At 37.6% G+C, this 21,024-nt stretch overlaps 4 protein-coding genes across 10 annotated transcripts; 2 read left to right on the forward strand and 2 right to left on the reverse strand.

Moving 5' to 3' along the window:
• The first annotated feature begins 67 nt into the window (after nt 1-67).
• LOC136697862 (ubiquinol-cytochrome c reductase complex assembly factor 5) lies at nt 68-2,108 on the forward strand. Its single transcript, XM_066673158.1, has 2 exons — nt 68-411; nt 1,739-2,108. The coding sequence occupies exons 1-2, from the start codon at nt 258-260 to the stop codon at nt 1,828-1,830; spliced, it is 246 nt and encodes an 81-aa protein (XP_066529255.1). The 5' UTR covers nt 68-257; the 3' UTR covers nt 1,831-2,108.
• Nucleotides 2,109-2,313: 205 nt separating this feature from the next.
• ognb (osteoglycin, paralog b) lies at nt 2,314-4,958 on the reverse strand. Its single transcript, XM_066672360.1, has 6 exons — nt 4,791-4,958; nt 4,297-4,381; nt 4,047-4,211; nt 3,059-3,261; nt 2,870-2,962; nt 2,314-2,484 (listed from the first exon to the last, which is right to left on the reverse strand). The coding sequence occupies exons 1-6, from the start codon at nt 4,956-4,958 to the stop codon at nt 2,314-2,316; spliced, it is 885 nt and encodes a 294-aa protein (XP_066528457.1).
• A 3,156-nt stretch (nt 4,959-8,114) lies between these two features.
• On the reverse strand, nt 8,115-19,249 carry LOC136696384 (protein BTG1-like). Of its 4 annotated transcripts, none has more exons than XM_066670761.1 (4): nt 13,094-13,240; nt 11,121-11,172; nt 10,188-10,368; nt 8,115-9,113 (listed from the first exon to the last, which is right to left on the reverse strand). In XM_066670761.1, the coding sequence occupies exons 3-4, from the start codon at nt 10,303-10,305 to the stop codon at nt 8,764-8,766; spliced, it is 468 nt and encodes a 155-aa protein (XP_066526858.1). In that variant the 5' UTR covers nt 10,306-10,368; nt 11,121-11,172; nt 13,094-13,240; the 3' UTR covers nt 8,115-8,763. The 4 variants fall into 4 exon arrangements, with proteins under 4 accessions (XP_066526858.1, XP_066526856.1, XP_066526859.1 ...); XM_066670759.1 differs by having other exon boundaries at nt 13,061-13,240; XM_066670762.1 differs by lacking the exons at nt 11,121-11,172; nt 13,094-13,240 and adding an exon at nt 19,006-19,249.
• Nucleotides 13,091-21,016, forward strand: dnase1l1 (deoxyribonuclease I-like 1). 4 transcript variants are annotated; one of them, XM_066670753.1, is made up of 11 exons: nt 13,091-13,186; nt 14,157-14,353; nt 14,741-14,860; nt 15,001-15,151; nt 15,998-16,086; nt 16,443-16,532; nt 16,698-16,810; nt 17,241-17,353; nt 17,837-17,994; nt 18,093-18,189; nt 20,467-21,016. In XM_066670753.1, exons 4-11 carry the CDS (start codon nt 15,008-15,010, stop codon nt 20,602-20,604), a joined length of 942 nt encoding a protein of 313 aa, XP_066526850.1. In that variant the 5' UTR covers nt 13,091-13,186; nt 14,157-14,353; nt 14,741-14,860; nt 15,001-15,007; the 3' UTR covers nt 20,605-21,016. The 4 variants fall into 4 exon arrangements, with proteins under 4 accessions (XP_066526850.1, XP_066526852.1, XP_066526853.1 ...); XM_066670755.1 differs by having other exon boundaries at nt 14,789-14,860; XM_066670754.1 differs by lacking the exon at nt 13,091-13,186 and adding an exon at nt 13,217-13,348.
• The last annotated feature ends 8 nt before the right edge of the window (nt 21,017-21,024 follow it).

The following is a 21,024-nucleotide window of genomic DNA, read 5'->3' on the forward strand; positions in this document are numbered from 1 at the left end:
CTTGGCACACACCCCCTTCTCCGAGCGCCGATTTGGTACAGTCCTTCACCGACCAATGAGCATGTTCCGTGACGTTCGTCCCACCGTGTTCTGTAATGTCGGCCTGCAGGAGACACGCGAATTGCAGAAGGAGAAAGAACAACACATTAATGTTACAGTCTAGTTGAACTATATCAGAAATTCTCTGTTAATGGTCCTTTAAAAGACAACAAACGACTCCACTCATAAGGAAGCGGTGATCTTTTTGAGGAGAAAACATGCTCAGAAAGAGTAAGAACCTGAAATATATCCTGAATCTAGTACCAGGCAAACGGCGGTTCGGGATCTACAGATTTCTGCCTTTCTTTTTCTGCGTCGGAGGAGTAATGGAGTGGGTGATGATAAATGTCAGAATAGGAAGAGAGACGTTCTGTAAGTAGCTTTTAGCCTTCAGTAGTTTATCTGATGTTTGTAAAGGTCAAGCTGCTCTGCTTTTTCACAATACAATGTCTAATAATTACCGCTCTAACAAATCTCAGGAGTTTTAAGTTATATTTTGTCAGTTTACAAAATGTGTTTTGGCCATATTTTAATAAAGTGGTCATTGTCAACCAAGGTCAATGTCAATAGTGTCAGTGTCAAAGGACACAAACACTGCATTCAGGAAGTTTAATGTGTTTTGGGTTTTATTATGGAATGATATGTCTAGGGCATGGGTCGGCAACCAGAGCCGCGGGTTTTTTTCCCCCCACTACTACAAGGACTCAAATAGACATTGGGTATTTTACTTAACCGTCAACCCAATGTCTTTTTTTCGGAGTTAAAAATGTTTTGTTGCATGGAGAAATGTTATTTCATTTTCTCTGCAGTCGTTCATTAATTTCATAAATGTAACACAGTATAGTTTGTTTATACATAGCACAAATTTGCGCAGTGTTATTTCATGTAAAATTTCTAAAGGGTTTTGTGGCTCCCAGTGTTTTCTTTACTGTGTGAAACGGGTCCACGTGGCTCTTTGAGTGGTAAAGGTTACCGACCCCTGGTCTAGGGTGACCAGATTTGAGATGGTGAATGACCATCTCAGACCAATTAAATGTTTACAGAGAAGGTTATCGACCAATAACGGTAGCTCTAGAGTCCGACCGTCCAATCAGAAGATTTTAGGCTACTTCACCACTGTCCTTTCTCACTCAAGCGAACCAATCGGAGTAGGAGAGGGCGGGACTAGTTTGTGAACGAAACTTCTCGAAGTTCTATGTAAGCTCTAGAAAAACAAAATCCCGGACGTTTGTGAAATTCCGCACGGACATTTTTTTAAGTCTAAAAAAGAAGACATGTCCGGGTAAAAGAGGACGTCTGGTCACCCTAGATATGTCATGGAAATTAACTAATAAAATTATCCACCCATTCAACATTTAAAACAGTTGCGTTCATCTAGTTCCACCCATTCACTCAATGTATGAGGATCATTATAGTTTTCATTATATATAATCACATAAGTCATGAGCAGAGGAAATATGCATAGACTGTATATAAACCATAGAGGCTATGGAAATATCAGGCATGCTGCCACTAAAAGAACAGTAACATATTTTAGTGTAAACCATCAATCTTTACATGCAGTAACTATTTGACTACAAAGCTACATTATTATAAAATATAATGAAAGACTAGACAAACCTAAAAAAAAAATTAGTCAATTCCAATTTATGTCTAACTTGTAGGTGTTTGCTAAAATGATATTTCTGTTTCTCTGTAGATGATGTCTACCGAAGAAAACGCTCTGAGAGGGAGTACCAGCAGAGAATTGAGGATGGACTGAGTGTACTTCCTGAGTCAGAACCAAAATGAACATTGGGATATAAAACCCAATGCGTGAGGAAACAAAGAGGTGGATTTAATATTAATATTTTTAAAATAACATAGTTATTTCTTGTTTTGGCTTTCTGTCTTGAAGCAGTTCTGTACACAAAGGCAACAAGCCAGATCTGAAAAGACATTTGTTTGAGATGTATTTATTAACAAGAAGGACTGAATATCAACTAAATTCATGAATTGACTGTGACTCTTTTTGACAATGCATTTTCACCTTTATTCACACACATCTTTGTGTGGCATGTTAAATAAAAATGTGGTAAAATGATTACTTTGGGTTTTCTTGTGCCCAGAGCCTCTTTTTATCTTACTTAAACACTTAGAGAACTTTGAGATAAGCTTTTAAAACCTTATGCAGATGCTAAGAGTGTATGTGTTATAAACCGAACTTCATCATGGTAAAACCAGTTGCCAGTTGGGCTTTCAGAGAGGGATTTTCTAAATTTTCCATTTCCCAAATCACTTGTAGTGTCCAATTGGAAGAGCTTTCAGGCAGATGAAGCTGTTGGGATGCTGGGCCAACACCAGTGGGTTTCCATCCAGCCGAACTTCCTGCAAGTTTGACCTGATGTAGTGAGAGTTGTTTCCCTTGCAGAATGTGTCATCTGTCAGTGTGGTTATGTTGTTGTTCTGTAGAACAAGAAAAAACAGGAACTTATTTTGTTATTGGTTTAAAATTGTGAGCTGAGGCTGAAAGCAGAATATTTTTAGAAGCATTTTGAAAGAGTGGCAAATTTATATTGAACCAACATGTATTTGGTGTAGATATTTAACCCGACACCTGGAATAGACAAATCATTTAATACTAAATGACAACACAACCACAACTCACTATAAAAGCATTCAGTAGTTAAGCCTTAAGCTGAATGTAGAAAAAAAAATAACAAGGTTTTAAATTTTCCAATAAATATAAACTGGCATGAATTTAACAACTTGAATTCAGAGTGAATAATCCAGATTGTATAAATACACAGCACATTAAGCAGCATGAATATTATATATATAATGAACAGACATGAATGTGGATGACAAGCAGGCTCTCAGGAAGTGGTGGAATGATCTCCAATTCATTGTCGCCGAGGTAGAGGAACGCCAGTCTGCTGAGTTTCTATAAATGGTATTTTTAACAGAAGGAACACGTGCATGAGATACTATCCATGAAACATCTAGGTATTAAAAAGGTGAAATAAGTTTCTTAAGTTACCCTAAAAATGGATGCTTTAATGCCTTTGGTTCGGAGTAGATTGTGGTTGGCATTGAGTGAGATGAGCTTGGAAGGCAGCATTGGAAGTTTGACCAGTCGATTGTTGGCTAATGTTAATTCCTCCAGTTGGTCCAATTTAGAAAAAGCTCCATCTTCTATCTCAGAGATGATGTTGCCAGTTAGGTCAATCCTTTTCAAGATAACTTGAATAGATGTAAACAAAAGATTTTTAGAGGAAAGATTCAGATTCTTTGAAAATGATGATTTTATGCTGCATTCTGTTGTGGTTTAATTTTTACACTCATCTTTTCTCACTACAGTAAGCAGCATATATTATGCAAATATATTACTATCTCAATGTCAGCTGATCCTAAATGCTATAGTTCTATAGGTTTACAAATAGCATTAGCATTTTTCTTACATCTGTATAGTTTTTTTAAACCTTTTCAGCTAGAGGTGAGGTGGATGTCCAACTACCTTGCTAATCTTCCCTTTTAAAGATGTGTTTGTGAATTCCTTTCACTTTCATAATCTTGCCCAATCACAACATGCTGGAAGGGTGAGACAAGCACATGGTTCCAGTGGGTCATGTGAAGCCCGCCACCATCTATTATAGTTTGAAATAGGCAACACCTCTTTTGAGCTTCCACAAACACAACACCACTGAACAGTTCAGCATGTTTGGAGGAGAACACCAACTGTCCAGATTGTAAATGGCAGCAAAATGATGTCCACATAACATCAGAGAGTCTGAAGCCAAGTAGAGTTGTTGGAACCAACATCAGATGACCCAGGCATCACCAACAAATAAGATTTTACTTGTTTATTTACAGATTTCAAAAAATAGGCTGACAACTCTATTGGACCACAAAACACTAGCTCTATTGGTATATTTGTACTGGCTTGACTGAGTGCTAAAACATTTGGAATATACATGGGCCAGACATTACACACTCCATTCAGCCCCACCCAGAAAAACTCTTCTTACCGAACTCTGCAAAATCCTTGGTGGTAATTTTGGCAATTTTGTTGAAGCGAGCATAGAGGTATGCTGTCTCCTTGGGCAAAGGTGGCACCGTTTTCATCTCTGGGATAACCTCCTCACAATACACAGATCCAGTCAAACAGACACACAGCAAGCAAGTGGGCAGATCTGGAATGAGACAGTCATCCTCTAATTAGTATTCAGTTTTCTACAAATCCAGATGTGGAAGACTGTAGGTGAATCCAATTCTGACCTTCAGCTTTCATCCCTGTTGTTGCAATTGCGTCTTCTTTTTCAGCAACACGACTTTCATAGTCTGGGACTTCACGGACCGTTTTCTGTGCATCCCAGCAGTGACATGAGATTCAGTGTTCAATATTGCCTCTACTGTGCATCTAAAACCAGAAGCTTAATCCCTAGGTTGTTCATTTCAGATGAATTACTGTATAGTGAGTTTCTTGTTTAACAAAGAGCTGGATACATACTCCTTATACACTATACAGTTTGCCCTTTTCTTCACATAATATTTGTACATCAAGATGTATTTTTCTGGCATTTAGTGCTTCTATTTGTAGTTTTTTTTCCTGCAGGAATTGATGCTGATATTAGATCATGATTATGATATTGAAACCTTTCCTGCTATAGGCATTTTTCCCACCATGCAAAAGCTGCTCCAAACAAATAATAACAACATCTTAAATATTTCTCTTATTTGATTCTTATATAATACTTTATCAGACATCTTACCTTTGGCTTCCTGACCTCCAAGAAACTTTCACCATCTGTCTGAACACCTTCAAACCTGTGCAATTTTGCTAAGCCTCTTTTTCGAGGCTCTGTTTTCTCATTTCTTGCTGTTGCACAGAACATCCAAGGTAAAATCAGAAAAGAGAAGATCAACATCTTCATGTCCATCTTCTCTAATTCAGTGAAATAGTTCTGGCCCTTCTCTGCGTGTGCGTGTGAGTGTGTGTCTGTATGTGTGTTTGCTGTGCTGCAACAGGCAGCGTAGTCTGTGCCTGGAAGGAGAGACCTTTAAAGTGATTTTGCCTGTCAGCTATTGAGACTGTGCAAACGCCTCTTAACCCACTGTGCGCCATTCCAGATCAGGTCAGTTAGATATGGTTCACATATTAAAAAGTAAATGTACTGTTTGCATGTGACATTGATTATGTACGCTTTTTTGCACTCTTACAAAAACATAAGCAGGTTTTCTAACCTTAGTGTGTCTGCAGGCTTGTTATGTGCAAGGCAGATAAACAGTGAACCAGATGCTCTGAGGAACATTTGATTCATATTCAGAATTTGTACCCTTGGATCTGCAACCGAAGACCAACTTTTCCTTTGCTTATTGTGAAAATAAATGTGCAAGAGGAGTGAAGAAATATCTACATGGAAAGACATATGATGTCATGGGACAAAAACTCAGATTTGGGACATGGACAGAAGATTGGCCTGGGAGAAAATATCTCAAGTACAGACCAGAGAACCAGCAATACTGGACATAAGGGCAGTAGGTTCAACAGGAAATAATCATTATTTAAGGTATTTTGGCCTAAGCTCATTTCAATACTGTGAGGAGGTTAAAGGACCCACTCAAGCACTTGCATGAAGATATCACCTCAGCTTTGTTCCAAAAGAAATTATGGAAACATTGTCATGGCTATACATTTCTCAGATGGTGCCTTTATCCAAAAGCTGAGTTCATTTTATGCAAGGGGTAAAAAAGAAAATCTCTTAAATGTGTTTTTTGGGAATAGGAAAAATATATGCAACATACAGCTCTTATATTCTCTTAAAATGCATGAAAGCACACTAGTCTTTCTGGAGAAAAACAGGTTATAAAATGATATTTTATTGCCTTCACTTCACTTACTGAAACTTTACCCCTTTCTAGAACCCTGGGTTTAAAAAAAGAGGATCTGATAGATTTTGCAGAACAGGTTGTCCCTCAGTCTTCACACTATGCTTACATTCTCCTTTAGAAACAAAGGATAAAAAAAAAATACATTTCAACTCTTGCTACTCAGCACTTAGTAAAAGGTAAGTAAGATGGATGGAATTTGCAGGACAACATCTGCTTGAACAAATAAGACTTTTAAGAGGCTCGTCCTCTGTTTCCCTCTGGGTCTTGTTACTTAAGCAGATGGAGAGGGCCCAAAAAATAGAACTAGAAATAATAGACCAAAGATACTTGGACAGAAGCCCCAGAAAAGAGGAAGAGAAAGGCTCAGGGAGAAAGACTGAACTTATTATTGCAGGCAGCCCTTTTTTTGCTATGCTGTCCGGATATTTCAGTGCTTGCAGCTGTATATCTGATTCATCATGGGAAATGTGAACGGCTGAACAGATGTGAAAGTGAGAAGGGAAGGCCTGGCCCTGCATCACATACTACCACTGGGCTGTTAATGTAACACTGCAGGTTATATAAAGGGTCTAGCATGCTCATTTGTCAAGTTTACAAACAATATTATGTGCTATTGATGTACACATATATTTTCCAGTCAAAATATTCATAACTTATAAGTTAACTGAAAGCCCCAGCAACAAATAGAAAGAAAAATATATATTTGTACATACATCCAAACTTCAGCCTGATCAGCCATAACGTTTATTCATTCATTCATTGTCTGTGACCACTTATCCAGTTTAGGGTCATGGTGGGTCCGGAGCCTACCCGGAATCACTAGGCGCAAGGCGGAGGGGTCGCCAGTGCTTCACAGGGCGACACACACTCGCTCACACCTATGGACACTTTTTTTTTTTTGAGTCGCCAATCCACCTACCAATGTGTGTTTTTCATGCATGGAAGCCGGTGCACCTGGAGGAAACCCATGCAAACATGTAGAAAACACACCAAACTCCTCTCAATCACCCGGAACAGGACTTGAACCCACAACCCTAGGACCCTGGAGCTGTGTGACTGCAACACTACCTGCTGCACCACCGTGCAGCCTGACATAACATTTAAATTACCTTTTTTGCACTTATTGTCCATTTGTCCATATTATAGATTTGCATTTCTTCAGTTACAGATTGTAATCCATTTGCTGCTCTGCATACTATATTTGCCCCCCTTCACCCTGTTCTTCAAGGGTCAAGACCCCCAAAGGACCACCACAGAGCAGGTATGAGAGGTGAATCATTCTCAGCGCTGTACTGACACCGATGTGGTGTGTTAGCGTGTGTTGATTTAGTATGACTGGATCAGACATAGCAAGTTCACTGGAATTCTTAAACACAATTAACCATGTCACTTTACCATTTAGATGCAAAATTAAAGACTGTAACTCATATGTTGCTACACAGAGTAGTTAGTATTCATGTAGTCCTTAATCACATGGTCACAGGATTCTGCCCACTGGATATTCCGGGGACTATTCTAATGTATATACTTATTAAATATTTGTTCTATGTCTTTTTCTCAGTATTGGATCATTGGTAGCTAATATTCCTCTCAGATTCATATAGTAGTGTTGATTTTTTTTAATAACTTCTCATTCTATGGCATTTTGGGTGTTTTTCATGGTTGTTAAGGGTCCCATCCTTCTGCAGTAATGCACATCTGATTTTCAATCGGCAGCACTCTTGCTTCTTGCTGCATAATATGAATTATCATATTATTTATGATGTAACTTATGGACAGCACTTGCCAATAACATTCTATTCTAGTAACACTTAATTAAACCAATGTGTATGAAACCATATCAAATCCAGCTAGTTCCCATGCTGTTTTGTAGTCCTTGCATAATCACCCACTGCTGCTTAATGTTTGACATTTCAAATCCAACCAAAGTATTTGATTTCAGAACAACTGTTTATAGACCAGTCCTGTGTTTCCCACGGTCACAAAGAGCATTAAACAAATCATCTTAACTGGTGTATCATTTCAATAAAATTCTGAGATCAGGGCATGGTTTTACTTTTGATTATACTTATAATATTCTACAAAGCATTCAAAGAAAATATATTTTAATACATAGACAATACATTGCAAAGCAGCATGTTTTTATATAAAATGGTTTTATATTAAAATAATAAAAACCTCAATACACAATTTAATCTGTTATTCGTTTCCAGAAGGTTTACCAGAACCTAAGAAGAAAGTGTATTGTGTACTGTGTGTACTGATACTTTTTGTGCAGTTAAACATAAAAACTCTTTATATTTACTAGCTGAAATGAGGGTTCTGCTACAGGGGCACCAATTTTATCCACAAATGGGCCGGTGTGGCTGCAGGTTTTCGTTCCAACCAAACAGAAGCACACACTGTTTAACTGTTTAGAGAGGAGACTAGTTGATTAAACCAGTAGAATCAGGTGTGCGCTGCTTAATGGGAATGAAAACCTGCAGCTACACCAACCTTTTGTGGATAAGACTGGTGACCCAGGTTCTGTTAGAGCAGGGGTGGGCAATCTTATCCGCAAAGGGCCGGTGTGGCTGCTGGATTTAAGTCCATTCAGGCTCAAGCACACCTGATTTCACTCCTTTAATTAGTTGGCTTGAGTAAAACAAATGATCATGTGACCTCCTGGTTGGTTGGAACAAAAACCAGCAGCCACACCGGCCCTTTGCGGATAAGATTGCCCACCCCTGTGTTAGAGGTTTAAGCTGTCAGGTGCCGCAGTGAACAGTGTAAAGAAATCAGCAGATTGTTGGGCAATGTATTTAATGTTAAGCATGCAAAGGGTGGGGGGATTCCAGTAAAAAAAAAAATTCATCATCCCAAGACAGTCATTATTTTGACTTGCTTAGAAGAGCTTGACTCTCCAGGTCTCATTGCCACCTTGCAACTGAAGCCATTATCTGCTGAGCTTGCACTTTTTGACAGCACTGAAGATTCATACAAAACACAAGTGGATCCGTCTTCACCTATTCGATATGACACTTCATAAGGGTCCACCCACAGTGTCAGTTCACTCGGAAGCAAAGACAAAATTTGCTCTAATGTAAGTCCAATAGAACAAGCAGCTTTGGCGATCAGTGGGTCCATTTTGTGATTGATGCGAATGCATCTGTAGCCAGACCCTCTGCAAGGGGCCTGAGGAAACCAGTGTTGTTGATAATGCTCTGCAAAAAGGAAAACATTAAAAAATTGCACTGTACAAATTCATAAAATAGCAGGTGGACACAATGGCTAGGCTAAAAGAGCCTTTCGTGTACTTTCCTAATTCACACGGATTTTCTGCATAAGCATCTATTTTATCTGAACTCCTGTTTACAATACCCACAAATACTGCTAATCAGCCATAGAAATGGCATTGTCAGTGTTTAATTAAAAATATTGTACACCATTTTGTGTGGATTTTTAGTTTCATTTGAACAGCCACTTTATGATCAGTCAACCAATGGAAGTGTTTGCTTCCAAAATTACTTAGAATAAAATCTTTTAACACTGACTTCCACTAAAACTTAAGACAGTTTTACCCTTCTCTTATAAAGTTGCTATTTTGGGAGATACATGTTTTTAATTGGACAGGGACCAAATATGAGGACCACTGTAAGTCCATGTGCCATTAAATCAAATGAAATCAAATTTTGTGCTACTCATTATTTTAACCAATCCAGCAATTAGGTGCTTTGCCTGGGGAAGAGGAGGAGGTAAACTGCTTTCTCCACTGTTTTGAAACTGTGTTTTAGTTCCCACTTTAAAGGCTTGATGTCAGTATTACAGAATCCTTTGAATTAAAATCATTGGTTCAGGCGATGGAAGAGAGCAAAAAAGCATCATTAAAGGGAGAGGGTGCTTTTTAAATTTCAAATACTTAAAATATTATGGACATGTTGCTGTTTTTATCTATTTAGAAACAATAAATGTTTGTATTTTGTCAATTAATCATGATGTGGGATTATTTGGAATTAAATGGTGGCACAGTACCAATTATATCCATGTCAGATTTTTGACATATTTCATAAAATATCTATATTTTATATTCTTTATCTTATATTCTAAAATGTATGAATAATCCATCCACATTCTCAACAGATCCAAATAAATCAGGTCAATATGATATCTGAAAACGATATCTGAAAAAGATTTTCGTGGGCTTAATATGAACACTTACACGACTGGTTAGAAAATAAAAGACCATCATAAAATAATTATTACCCTGAATATTTCCACAGTTAAAACTATTGTCTTACCAGTCAGTGCTTCCTCCAGTGATTGGCTGAAGTGGTGAAGCTGTTCTTCAGTTAAAAGTCTGCTGCCCCTGACGAGACAACTCACAAATTTCACAGCTGTTGAGACTTCTGTTTTCATCTTGTCCTCAAATGCATTCTATTTTACATTAGACAGACAACGAAGAAAACCACAGAATTCCACCTGCAAAATAAAATTACTTAGATTAAATCGATAAAAAAATTGTACAGTTTTTACAGCACTCAAAACTAAAAAACTAGGTTTTGTTCTTTAAGCTTTTTGTTTCTCTCCTGTAAGAGCAGATAGTGTTTTTTGACTGGTCACTGGCCTTGGCTGAACGCTGAGCGGTGGGAGACTGCTGAATGTGATTCTGTCTGAAGTTCGGTTCATTAACAGAACTCGAGAGTCACAAAGGCACGTTCTGACACATGTGACGTCAAAACGCCACTCATTAGCGCCACCACGTGTGTATTCATGGCTCTGTATCAATGTAGTTACTTTTACAGAGTACTAACACCATTATTAGGGCTACTACTGCTTTTTTTACAGAACGAATTTCAAACCGATAGAAGCTCAAAAGTGCTTAGAGTGAAGAAATATCGTTTTACAGTATATATATATATATATATATATATATATATATATATATATATATATATATATATATATTCTAACACACCCAATAGTAAAATGTTGTTAAAAGTGTTAACTTATTTCTGTGGTGTTTTTTGAACGCTAGTGTCTTCCATGGCTAAACATTTTGGATTGAAACAGCAGTGTTCCAAAGTCAGTCTCAAACAGGTGAATTCAGGCAGCCAGATGTAAGGAACCCATCCTGTTTCTACTTTAGGAGTTAGACATACAACAAGGGGAGAGTTTCTAAACACTCTCATTTTTGCCAAATCACATTTAACAAATTTGCTAAGATGACAAACCTGAAGAATATTTAGGTTACCCCGTAATGTTCGTTGGAGTATGTAGATCAACCTGCATAAATGAAACAATTTTGATGTATTTAATATTACACAATTTATTGTAATTATTGAATAATTAGATTTAAGTGATCTATTTCAATCTGATTGTAGGGTGCTAAAATGAAAGTGTAGAAGTAAAACCATGTAACCCTCTGTTACACTAATCCTTGTTTTTGATTAGACCTTTACATCCTACATGTCCGTAATTCTGTGGTATGTGGCTGAACTGATCCCTGAGCTGTTGCCCAAACATCAGAATGCAGATGTGAATCAAACAGACTCCTGTACTGCAGACTGGCACGCTTGCAAACAGGTGGTGAGCCCAGTCAAGCTGGCGATTGCTGTGACCATAGCAAACTAAGTGGAAGTTAATATGCTCCACCAGTCCTTCACTTTGTGAACACAGCAGTGTAGTTTGTGTTTTTCTGATGCCCAAATGCACAACTCTGTCATGACTGCTGACAAAGTTGTACCCCAGGTCACACCAAAATGTCCTGGCCCCTGTGCCACATGAACTGCATGAATTTAGCATCGTTTCCTCAGGACCCTAAGTATCAACAACTGCCACGTATATGGCCCAGGCACAGGGTCTTCACACAGGACAGCAGTACATCCTGGGTGTGGAGGCTATGCCTCACATCTTGGTGGACCTTTAAAAATGGACTGTGTGACACCATGTCTTCTCAGTCTGGTTTCAGCCTGCACTGCAACCATCCCAGGGCCAACAACAGCTCAGGGTCAGTCTCTTATGCATGTTGAAACTCATCACTGTCCATGATCTCCACCTCCAAATGGTAAGGCTCAGGCACCCTGCACCCATCAACGACAACTCTTTGATCCAGGGCCACACGCTGTGTACAGTTTCACTTGTATCCCATTCAAGATCAGCATCCACTGGCTCACATCCAACATTGCTCCAACAGCTTCCAGAAAATCTGCACATAGGATACGGCGCCAGCCAAAACCCCTGCTCACAACTGAAATCTCTCATTATGCTAGTGAGGGTTTTCTTCCTTCTGACATTGACTGAACCAGTGACTTAGTGAAGTTACTTCTTCACTTCTCTTCTCACTGTTATTCTTTTTGCCTCAGCTTAGTCTACCTTGGAGGTCTTTGTGCATGTCCCTCAGATGGCTGGTGCATGTGGTTAGAGACAGGTTGAACACTCAGTACACCCCCCTGGGACATATATGTCCCTTCATCTTCCTGTGAGTTTGCTTATCTGCCACTGGATTTCCTCATGTTCCATGGGGTAGGGATAGCAATCCCACTTCTTATACCACATGTAGCAGACTTAGAGAAAGGTGTTGAAATTTAGCCATACCACTTTAAGCAACTTCTTATTAGAAGGACAGGGAAAATGCAGCAAGTGATCAAGGCAGTATTTTGAGTTAGATATTTGACCCCAGCTGCCCAAACACAACCTTGGCATAAATATCAGTGATTAATGGAATTCAAAATGCACAAAAACATTAACAGGAAATAAACAATACCCCAAACCATACACACACACATACACAAAACACCACATTACACATAAATTGCCCAGAATAACCCTGAAAGTGGAAGCCAAGTTGCAAGCCCCTCCCAAAGCCCAACATTTCACTACACGATGTTATAGTAAATCATAGTGCCTAGGGTCTATAGGTCATATAAAAGTGTGATTCAACAAAAAGCTCTAATTTTGTCCCACTGTTATATTTGAAAATATAAATGTATAGAAATAAATATTTAAACAGCTAAAATAAAGTGTCTTTCACAACAATACATGTGCTTGTTTCAAAAGTTTGTGGACACCTTCGATTGGTTTCTGTAACAAGATGTATTCCACGTTCAAATATATTGTACTTAATAGTAAACATATATTATTAACTCCTTAAATTTTTATTTTTATGTCAAACCCTGTTATGTTGTCATTGCGAGCCTTTCCGTACGTGAACAAGCTCCTCCCTCAGTGTAACAGATCTCGGGCTGGAAAGGGTGAATCGGCCGGAGTGTGAAAGCACTGACTAGAAGTGTTCCCTGAGGTAAACAATTCTCTTCTTATTCCCGGTTTTCTACTTTCGCGCGGAATCAGCATCGCTGACTGACATTATGGTGGATCGCCGGAGCTAAGTCGCTAAACTGATTCTAAATAACTTTATTAGTTGCTTGTTGTGGTCAAAAGAGGAAGCATTCAACTTTATTGTGTGAGACTCACGTGAAAATTATGAACGTTTTTCTACAACCTTAGATTCAGAAACAAAGGATTGTACTCATTTTACGACACGTTTATGAAAGAATGTAAAGACTATAGCTTAATTTGGCAGTTGTCGCTTACGTTAAATTGTCGACCCGTTACCTACTGCTAGTGTTTCTTAAAGGATTGCTCCCTTGTCACACATCAAAACTTGTAATGTTATAATTTAGTAAGCCATAATGAAACTACTTTTTATATTAATTAATCTCTGATTATCTCATAATATCTAGATGTAGATCTTTCCCAGTAAACATTTAGCCGTTGATTCCACGTTGAAATAACGTAATGACTGCCGTCTAATCAACGTTCTCTTAAGGTTGAAAATGAAAGTTTTGTAAATTACTTGTATAAAACGCATTTTGGACGTCCACTGACGTTATCGATTGGTCACCACTTAACTAACTTATTAAGATGGAATTTGGACGTCCATTGACGTTTAAAATATTTCCTTGACGGACAGACTACTTTTAGACCCATTTTGAACGTCCAGGGACGTTCCTTGTTTACTGGGATATAAGTGATCTATATACATAAATTATCTTAATTATGAGAACGTTTTACTTGCTTTTTAAATGTTTTTTTATTGTTGCGCTTTACAGAGTGAGACATTCTCCAATGAGAGAGACTTTATCATTCTTTTTGTTAAAAGCAAATAAAGAAAAACACAAACGTTGCACATAAATACCATATGTGTAATGTATGTCCCACCCACCCTTCTGATATTCCACTAACTATTCTTTTCCATTTCGACCCCACAGTCCACAGAGAGACTTGACACCAAGTATATCTCGCTGCAGTCTGTAGGAAGGCTGAGGTGGACATCCAACGTCATCTTTAAATAATCTGGGACTCTTAACAACAAGCAAGACTTGTAGACCTCAAAACGGTCACCACCACAGAAGTCTAAACAGAAGTTAGTCTGGCTCCACGTCAGTGGTTTCTGTTCAGCTTTCCAGTAAGTACAAACAAAATGCTGAGTTTGAAAATGTATATAGCTGTTAATAACCTGTTACAGGCATAAAGTAAGCTAATACATGAAAATCTGGTATTCAACATTCTGCTTTATTTTTGCACTAGTAACTTGTAAAAAAAGAATAGAAAAGTTTCCAATTATCTAGGATCCCATCTTGCCATTTTCATGAGTTCATTGCACATTTATAAAGCATAATCAGAAGGTCTTCCTGCTTGTTGAACTGGAATATCACATTCTAGAGCCTGAGGCACTTAATTAGTGGCCTGTAGTGGAAAAGAAAATCACTGATGGACTGTTCGGTCAGTTTAGAGTGACCTTTCCTTGTTTTTATTATATGAGCTCTAAATACAAAATTATTTTGTATTTCAGTTCAGGAAAAGATCCATATGCATTTAGATCGTTATGTATTTAAAACAGATGTAATTCAAGTTGAAGTGGTACACTGCAATAATCAACAAGTAGTTTAACAGGTTCACACCCTCATGTATGGTAAGTCATGTTCTCTCATGTTCACACACCCTAAAAATTACATTCATCATCACAATGAAATAAAACAAAAAACTTTTTAGATATTGTAGGCCAAATCTCTCAAACGTTCTTCAAATCATCCTCCATTCTTTCCTCTACAGGTTCAGAATGACTCATCATTTTTCTCTGCTCATTCTTTTACTTGTCTGTTGTCCACTGACCTGCCATGGATTTAAAATCTGTGCCTTTAATGTCCAGAGCTTTGGAGACTCAAAGGCTGCAGATAGTAATGTTTTGCACACTCTCACTCGGGTAAGACATACTTTAAACTGGGTTTTGACAGTGTAATACTTATAGCTTTAGAAAGGACTCTGAATTTTATGTTAATTTTAATTGCAACATACTGACCACAAATGTATAAAATATAAGCAGAATATTATCACTGAATATAACAACTACTTTACAATTAATCATTTTGTAAATAATATAAAACTCATTTAAGATCAAAATAGAGCATTACATTTGCAGCAACATGGGGTTAAATAAGTGTCTTAAACTCATTTTGCTTAGGGCAAACAAAAAATGTATTAAGCTCTATATATTTGAAGTACAACATGATGATTTTACAGGATTAAATTACCATAAAACCTCTCAAATGTACAGTGTTCATAGTGGATATATTAGTTTTATTGATTAAATATAAAAGTGTTATACACTATATTAAATATTAAACACATACTTTTTCCTTTATTGCTGCTACAAAAATATCTTGGGCATGGATCTTTATGCTGGAATAAACCACAGTTACAGAAATATGATCTTATATCTTATATGATTTTCTGAGTTGTTTTCCTAATATCTAATATTTAATTACTGCAGCACAAAATTAAGCAGATCTTGAAGAACATGTAGTTTATTCTTATAAAAATTATTTAAGTATTTTTTAATGTGTTGATATTCTGAAACTAACACATTGTTGATGTTGTTTTGTATTGAAACTGTACATTAAGCTGCATTACCTGCATTCCATGTATGAAATATACTTTATAAATAAAGCTACTCTATTATTATTATTATTATTATTATTATTATTATTATTATTATTATATTAAAGAATGTGAGCACATTTTGAATAACCGTATAATATAATGTCCTCAGATTGTATCGCGCTGTGATGTGTGTCTGCTCCAGGAGGTCAGAGATCAGAAAAAAAAGGCCATTCCACAATTGATCAGGAGTCTGAATAAGTAACATTACTTTACATAATTTGTGAATTTACTTGCTGACAATAAGTGTGTTGATATAATAGATGTCATTAATGTGAAATAGATGTATAAATTTGAATCAAGTGCTCTACTTTATCAGTGAACAGTTTTTCATCCAAATGATTAGGTGGTGTTGGTGGGAGTGGGAAGTTAAAATGATCATAAATTCATAATTTAATTAAAGATTCCCCCTTGTATTGGCCCATCCAACATCAATAGCAATTTTTTAATTACTTGTTGAACTCAGCAGATGTGAAAAGGCGAGCTTTAAAGTTTTACATGTCCACATGCTCAAATTCAGAGTAACCACAATAATGTATTATTTCTACTTTTTTCAGCTTTGACACAAATTACCAATATGATTATGTGTCCAGTGATCGTCTTGGCAGAACACCAACGTACCAAGAACAATATGTGTTTGTATTCAGGTATGTATTTGTTTTCATGAAATAGTGTATACTTATCCTTAGCTATGTCTGGTCTTATGAACCCGTTATTTTTGTTCTTCTGTATTTTGTATTAGGATGTGTTTCAGTTACCTATGTAGCTGCAGTTAAAATACTGATAATGTTCTCTCGTGTTCTCTCTCATAGGACTGGCTCAGTGAGGCTAAAAGATCAGTATCAATATCCAGACACACAAGAAGGGGATGAGGATGTTTTTGCCCGGGAGCCATTTGTAGTGCGATTCCAAGCTCCTAAAACAAGTAACACAAATGATAGATACAGTGTCTTCAGAGTTTTTGACACTCATGAATAAAATGAGTTAAATACTGAAAGCATTTAACAGCTTATAGAACATTTGGCACAATGTTAAAAATTCTGTTCCTGTTAGATGTTTCATGTAGAACCATAATTCCAAGCCAAGAACAGCTGAAGAACATTTATAATTAGAGTCAAAATTAAACAGACACTAGTTTCTTTTAAACTTAACATTACAGAGAAAAGTATCAAGTATCGAGGAGGGTCTCTGAGCAAATAGTGACTTTTTTAATAGGTTTGGCTGGTGAGAGGAGGTGATAAAATGTGATAAATACTGGTTAATACTTTAATCAAATATTATAGAAAAAAATGATTCAAAAATATAATTCATTTTTATTTTAATGTGTGGATTATTTTTGAATGGGTTTTTCACAGTAATTCGCGAATTTGTCCTGATCCCAGTGCACACAACTCCCACAAATGCCACCAAAGAAATTGATGAACTTTATGATGTCTTTGAAGATGTTAGAAAAAGGTGGAAGACAGAGGTAAGAGTGGTACAGAAATTATGCTACAAAAAATCATTTTTAATGTGCTACCATTATCCATCCATCCATTATCTGTAACCGCTTATCCAATTTAGGGTCGCGGGGGGTCCAGAGCCTACCTGGAATCATTGGGCGCAAGGCGGGATTACACCCTGGAGGGGGCGCCAGTCCTTCACAGGGCAACACAGACACACACACATTCACTCACACACTCACACCTACGGACACTTTCGAGTCGCCAATCCACCTGCAACGTGTGTTTTTGGACTGTGGGAGGAAACCGGAGCACCCGGAGGAAACCCACGCGGACATGGGGAGAACACACCAACTCCTCACAGACAGTCACCCGGAGCGGGAATCGAATCCACAACCTCCAGGTCCCTGGAGCTGTGTGACTGCGACACTACCTGCTGCACCACCGCTACCATTATTATTATTAATATTTTCCCCATTACCTCAATTCTTTTTTTTTTTTTCTGATAGCATGTGATGTTTCTTGGTGACTTCAATGCAGCCTGTGGATATGTGGCCAAGAAGAACAGGAAGAACATTAGATTGTACACTATGTCCTCCTTTACCTGGCTCATAGAAGACAAACAGGATACGACAGTGAGAGAATCCACTGATTGTGCATATGACAGGTCAGTCTATATTATTAATCCTGTTCTGTTTATATGATGCAGTCTTTTCACCTTTTTCAATATTCTGAGGTTTTACAGTTTTGATTCCTGATTCACAGGATAGTAGTACATGGGGATCTCTTTCTCAGAGCTATAGAACCATTATCAGCACAACCATTCAACTTTGCCAGGGAATACCATCTCACAGAGGTGGAGGTAAAGTACCCTTTTGCACCACAGTTCCTCATTAAGGTACACAGAGTACACTCACTGGCCATTTTATCAGAAGCATCAGCGATATAGGTGCACTTTATAGGCACTTTACTTACTGACTTCTAGACCTTCTAATGCTGCACAGTTTTTCTGTTATCTTATACTTGTTACGGTCAGTGGAAATGGACCACCATCCACCGTATTTTTCTTTAGGAGTTTAATTATTCGCAAAACATTAAACTAATGGCACTGGCAGATTAGTGTGGGTCTGATATGGCCCAGCTGTATTGCTGGAATATTAAAACTTTGGGTATACTTGGTGGCTATTTCAGTAGATCAAACACCTAGCTTGTTTGTACAGTGTGGAGAGGTACAGTAAGATACAGAGCTTTTCTTCATTCATACCCAACTTGTGCTAGTCATCCTCTTCCCCTAATGGTTAAGGGACCGGGCTTAGTTCCAGAAGGTTGTAGGTTCGATCCCCCAGAAATCATGGCTGAAATCCCCTTGAGCAAGGCACCTTTCCCTGGGTGCCAAAGATGGCTGTCTGATGCTCTGGGTGTGTGTGTAAAAAATCAGTAGAGGATAGCATACAAAGTGTGCACAACATATATTCTTTAACTGTACAAGATGTATTTAAAGGAACACTAGGTAACATTTGGTATTTTTCTCCTGAACTTGCACTAATTTACTTTTATAGCACTGCCTTGAAATCAAGTGTGGGGGTTCTGTTGGTTCTCAACCCTCCTTCAAAAGTTACATACTGCAGTTTCTGCACTGTTTAGCCTGGAGTAGCAAACACAGAGGCTCAATTCTCACCTGGGCAGCTTGTTGATAAAGGGCACCACCATCGCTCCTGATATATTTTTGTTCTATAATCATTAACACCGTATTCCTTTAATATTTGATAATATATACTGTGAAATTTAATATTTTATCACATTTTGAAATATTGTCCCAATCAACATTTCACCTGAGCAAGAAAACAAGCTGTTTGCAAGTTTATACAGTGCTGATTTAGTGCTATATGTGTGAGCACTTTTAAAGCTCGCATTAAGGATTTTGAATCTGCAGGTGCTGGTCATAAAATTAGAATCAGGATAAAGTTGGTTTATTTCAGTAATTCCACTCAAGAGGTGAAACTTGTATATTACACTCATTCATTACACACAGACTGATATATTTCAAGTGTTTATTTCTTTTAATTTGATATTTATAACTGACAACTAATGAAAACCCCAAATTCAGTATCTCAGAAAATTTGAATATTGTTAAAAAGTTCAATATTGAAGACACCTGGTGCCACACTATAACCAGCTAATTAACTCAAAACACCTGCAAAGGCGTTTAAATGGTCTCTGTCTAGTTCTGTAGGCTACACAATCATGGGGAATACTGCTGACTTGACAGTTGCCCAAAAGACGACCATTGACATTTACACAAGCAGGACAAGACAAAAAAGGTCATTGTAAAAAGGCTGGATGTTCACAGAGCTCTGTGTCCAAGCTCATTAATAGAGAGGCAAGTGGTAGAAAAGAAAGTGTACCAGCAATAGGGATAACTGCACCCTGGAGATGATTGTGAAACAAAACACATTCAAAAATGTGGGGGCGATTCACAAAGACTGGACTGCAGTTGGAGTCAGTGCTTCAAGAACCACCACGCACAGACGTATGCAAGACATGGGTTTTAGCTGTCACATTCCTTGTGTCAAGGTCCCAGAGTCTGGAGGAAGAGAGGAGAGGCACAGAATCCACATTGCTTGAGGTTCAGTGTAAAGTTTCCTCTCATAACACCTGAGCAGTGCCACAGACTTATCGACTCCATGCTACGCCACATTGCTGCGGTAATTCAGGCAAAAGCCCCAACTAAGTATTGAGTGATGTACATGCTCATACTTTTCAGTTGACCAGCATTTCTAAAAATCTTTTTTTTTTTTTGTATTAATTCTAATTTTCTGATACTGAATTTGGGGTTTTCATTAGTTGTCAGTTATAATCATCAAATTAAAAGAAATAAACACTTGAAACATACATGTGTGTAACGAATGAGTATAATATACAAATTCAACTTTTTGAATGGAAATACTGAAATATATAACCTTTTTCATATTCTATGACCAGCACATGTAGGTAAAATATCCCCAGTAATATAATCAATAACTTTACAAATATTGTAGCATATTAAAATATGCCCTTGATAAATATTTTTAAAGATGTCACTGAGTTTGATCTTTTGTTATCTTAGTCACATTACAAAACCCTGAATTTTCCTTTACAGGCATTAAAAGTGAGTGATCACTACCCTGTAGAAGTTGACCTAAAGACCAGGTCAGGAAGTGAGCAGAAAAGCATGACTCCATACCTGCTGCCTCTGACATTTGGCTTTATGCTCTTGTTCCAGCTGAGTGTAAACTGATGTGCTGAATGAAATTTCAAAAGCCAGTAGGAGATGAAAATTGAATGCACTGATATCAGTACTTGAATCTTGTTCTTCAAATTTGCATTTAAAGCATTAAGTGCTGGGCAAAATCTAGTATCATGCCAAAGCAGTCCTAATGAGTGCCTTAATGGACGAGCATGTGTTCGTTTCATTTCTCTTAAAAGCTCAGGTTTAATTATTTCAGTACCATGTTTTACGTTTGTAACTTAAATTTAATAAAGTTTCACTTCCCTAACCCCGAATGTTTGGCACAATTAAAAGCTACAATTTGGTAAGTCCTTGTATGCACAGACAGTTCATCCACTAAGCTGACAATACATTTCTATGCTTGCAGTCATTTTGTATAACATCTCCACCTTGACCAAGCATATAGCAACCCCCAACCCCCAAAAAATA

This window comes from Hoplias malabaricus, chromosome 5 (assembly GCF_029633855.1).
Source record: "Hoplias malabaricus isolate fHopMal1 chromosome 5, fHopMal1.hap1, whole genome shotgun sequence".
NCBI classification, from domain to species: Eukaryota; Metazoa; Chordata; class Actinopteri; order Characiformes; family Erythrinidae; genus Hoplias; species Hoplias malabaricus.

Bases quoted from the DNA above. Each gene is read 5' to 3' on its own strand.
- LOC136697862 (XM_066673158.1), top strand. From the start codon at position 258: ATGCTCAGAAAGAGTAAGAACCTGAAATATATCCTGAATCTAGTACCA. The intron at 412-1,738 runs GTAAGTAGCTTT...GTTTCTCTGTAG, and splicing joins AATAGGAAGAGAGACGTTCT to ATGATGTCTACCGAAGAAAA.
- ognb (XM_066672360.1), bottom strand. From the start codon at position 4,958: ATGGACATGAAGATGTTGATCTTCTCTTTTCTGATTTTACCTTGGATG. The intron at 4,382-4,790 runs GTAAGATGTCTG...TGGGATGCACAG, and splicing joins TGGAGGTCAGGAAGCCAAAG to AAAACGGTCCGTGAAGTCCC. The intron at 3,262-4,046 runs GTAAGAAGAGTT...CATCTATTCAAG, and splicing joins CAAGGATTTTGCAGAGTTCG to TTATCTTGAAAAGGATTGAC.
- LOC136696384 (XM_066670762.1), bottom strand. From the start codon at position 10,305: ATGAAAACAGAAGTCTCAACAGCTGTGAAATTTGTGAGTTGTCTCGTC. The intron at 9,114-10,187 runs GTAAGACAATAG...TCCTTTTTGCAG, and splicing joins ACTGGAGGAAGCACTGACTG to AGCATTATCAACAACACTGG.
- dnase1l1 (XM_066670753.1), top strand. From the start codon at position 15,008: ATGACTCATCATTTTTCTCTGCTCATTCTTTTACTTGTCTGTTGTCCA. The intron at 16,087-16,442 runs GTAACATTACTT...TACTTTTTTCAG, and splicing joins TTGATCAGGAGTCTGAATAA to CTTTGACACAAATTACCAAT. The intron at 16,811-17,240 runs GTAACACAAATG...GGTTTTTCACAG, and splicing joins ATTCCAAGCTCCTAAAACAA to TAATTCGCGAATTTGTCCTG.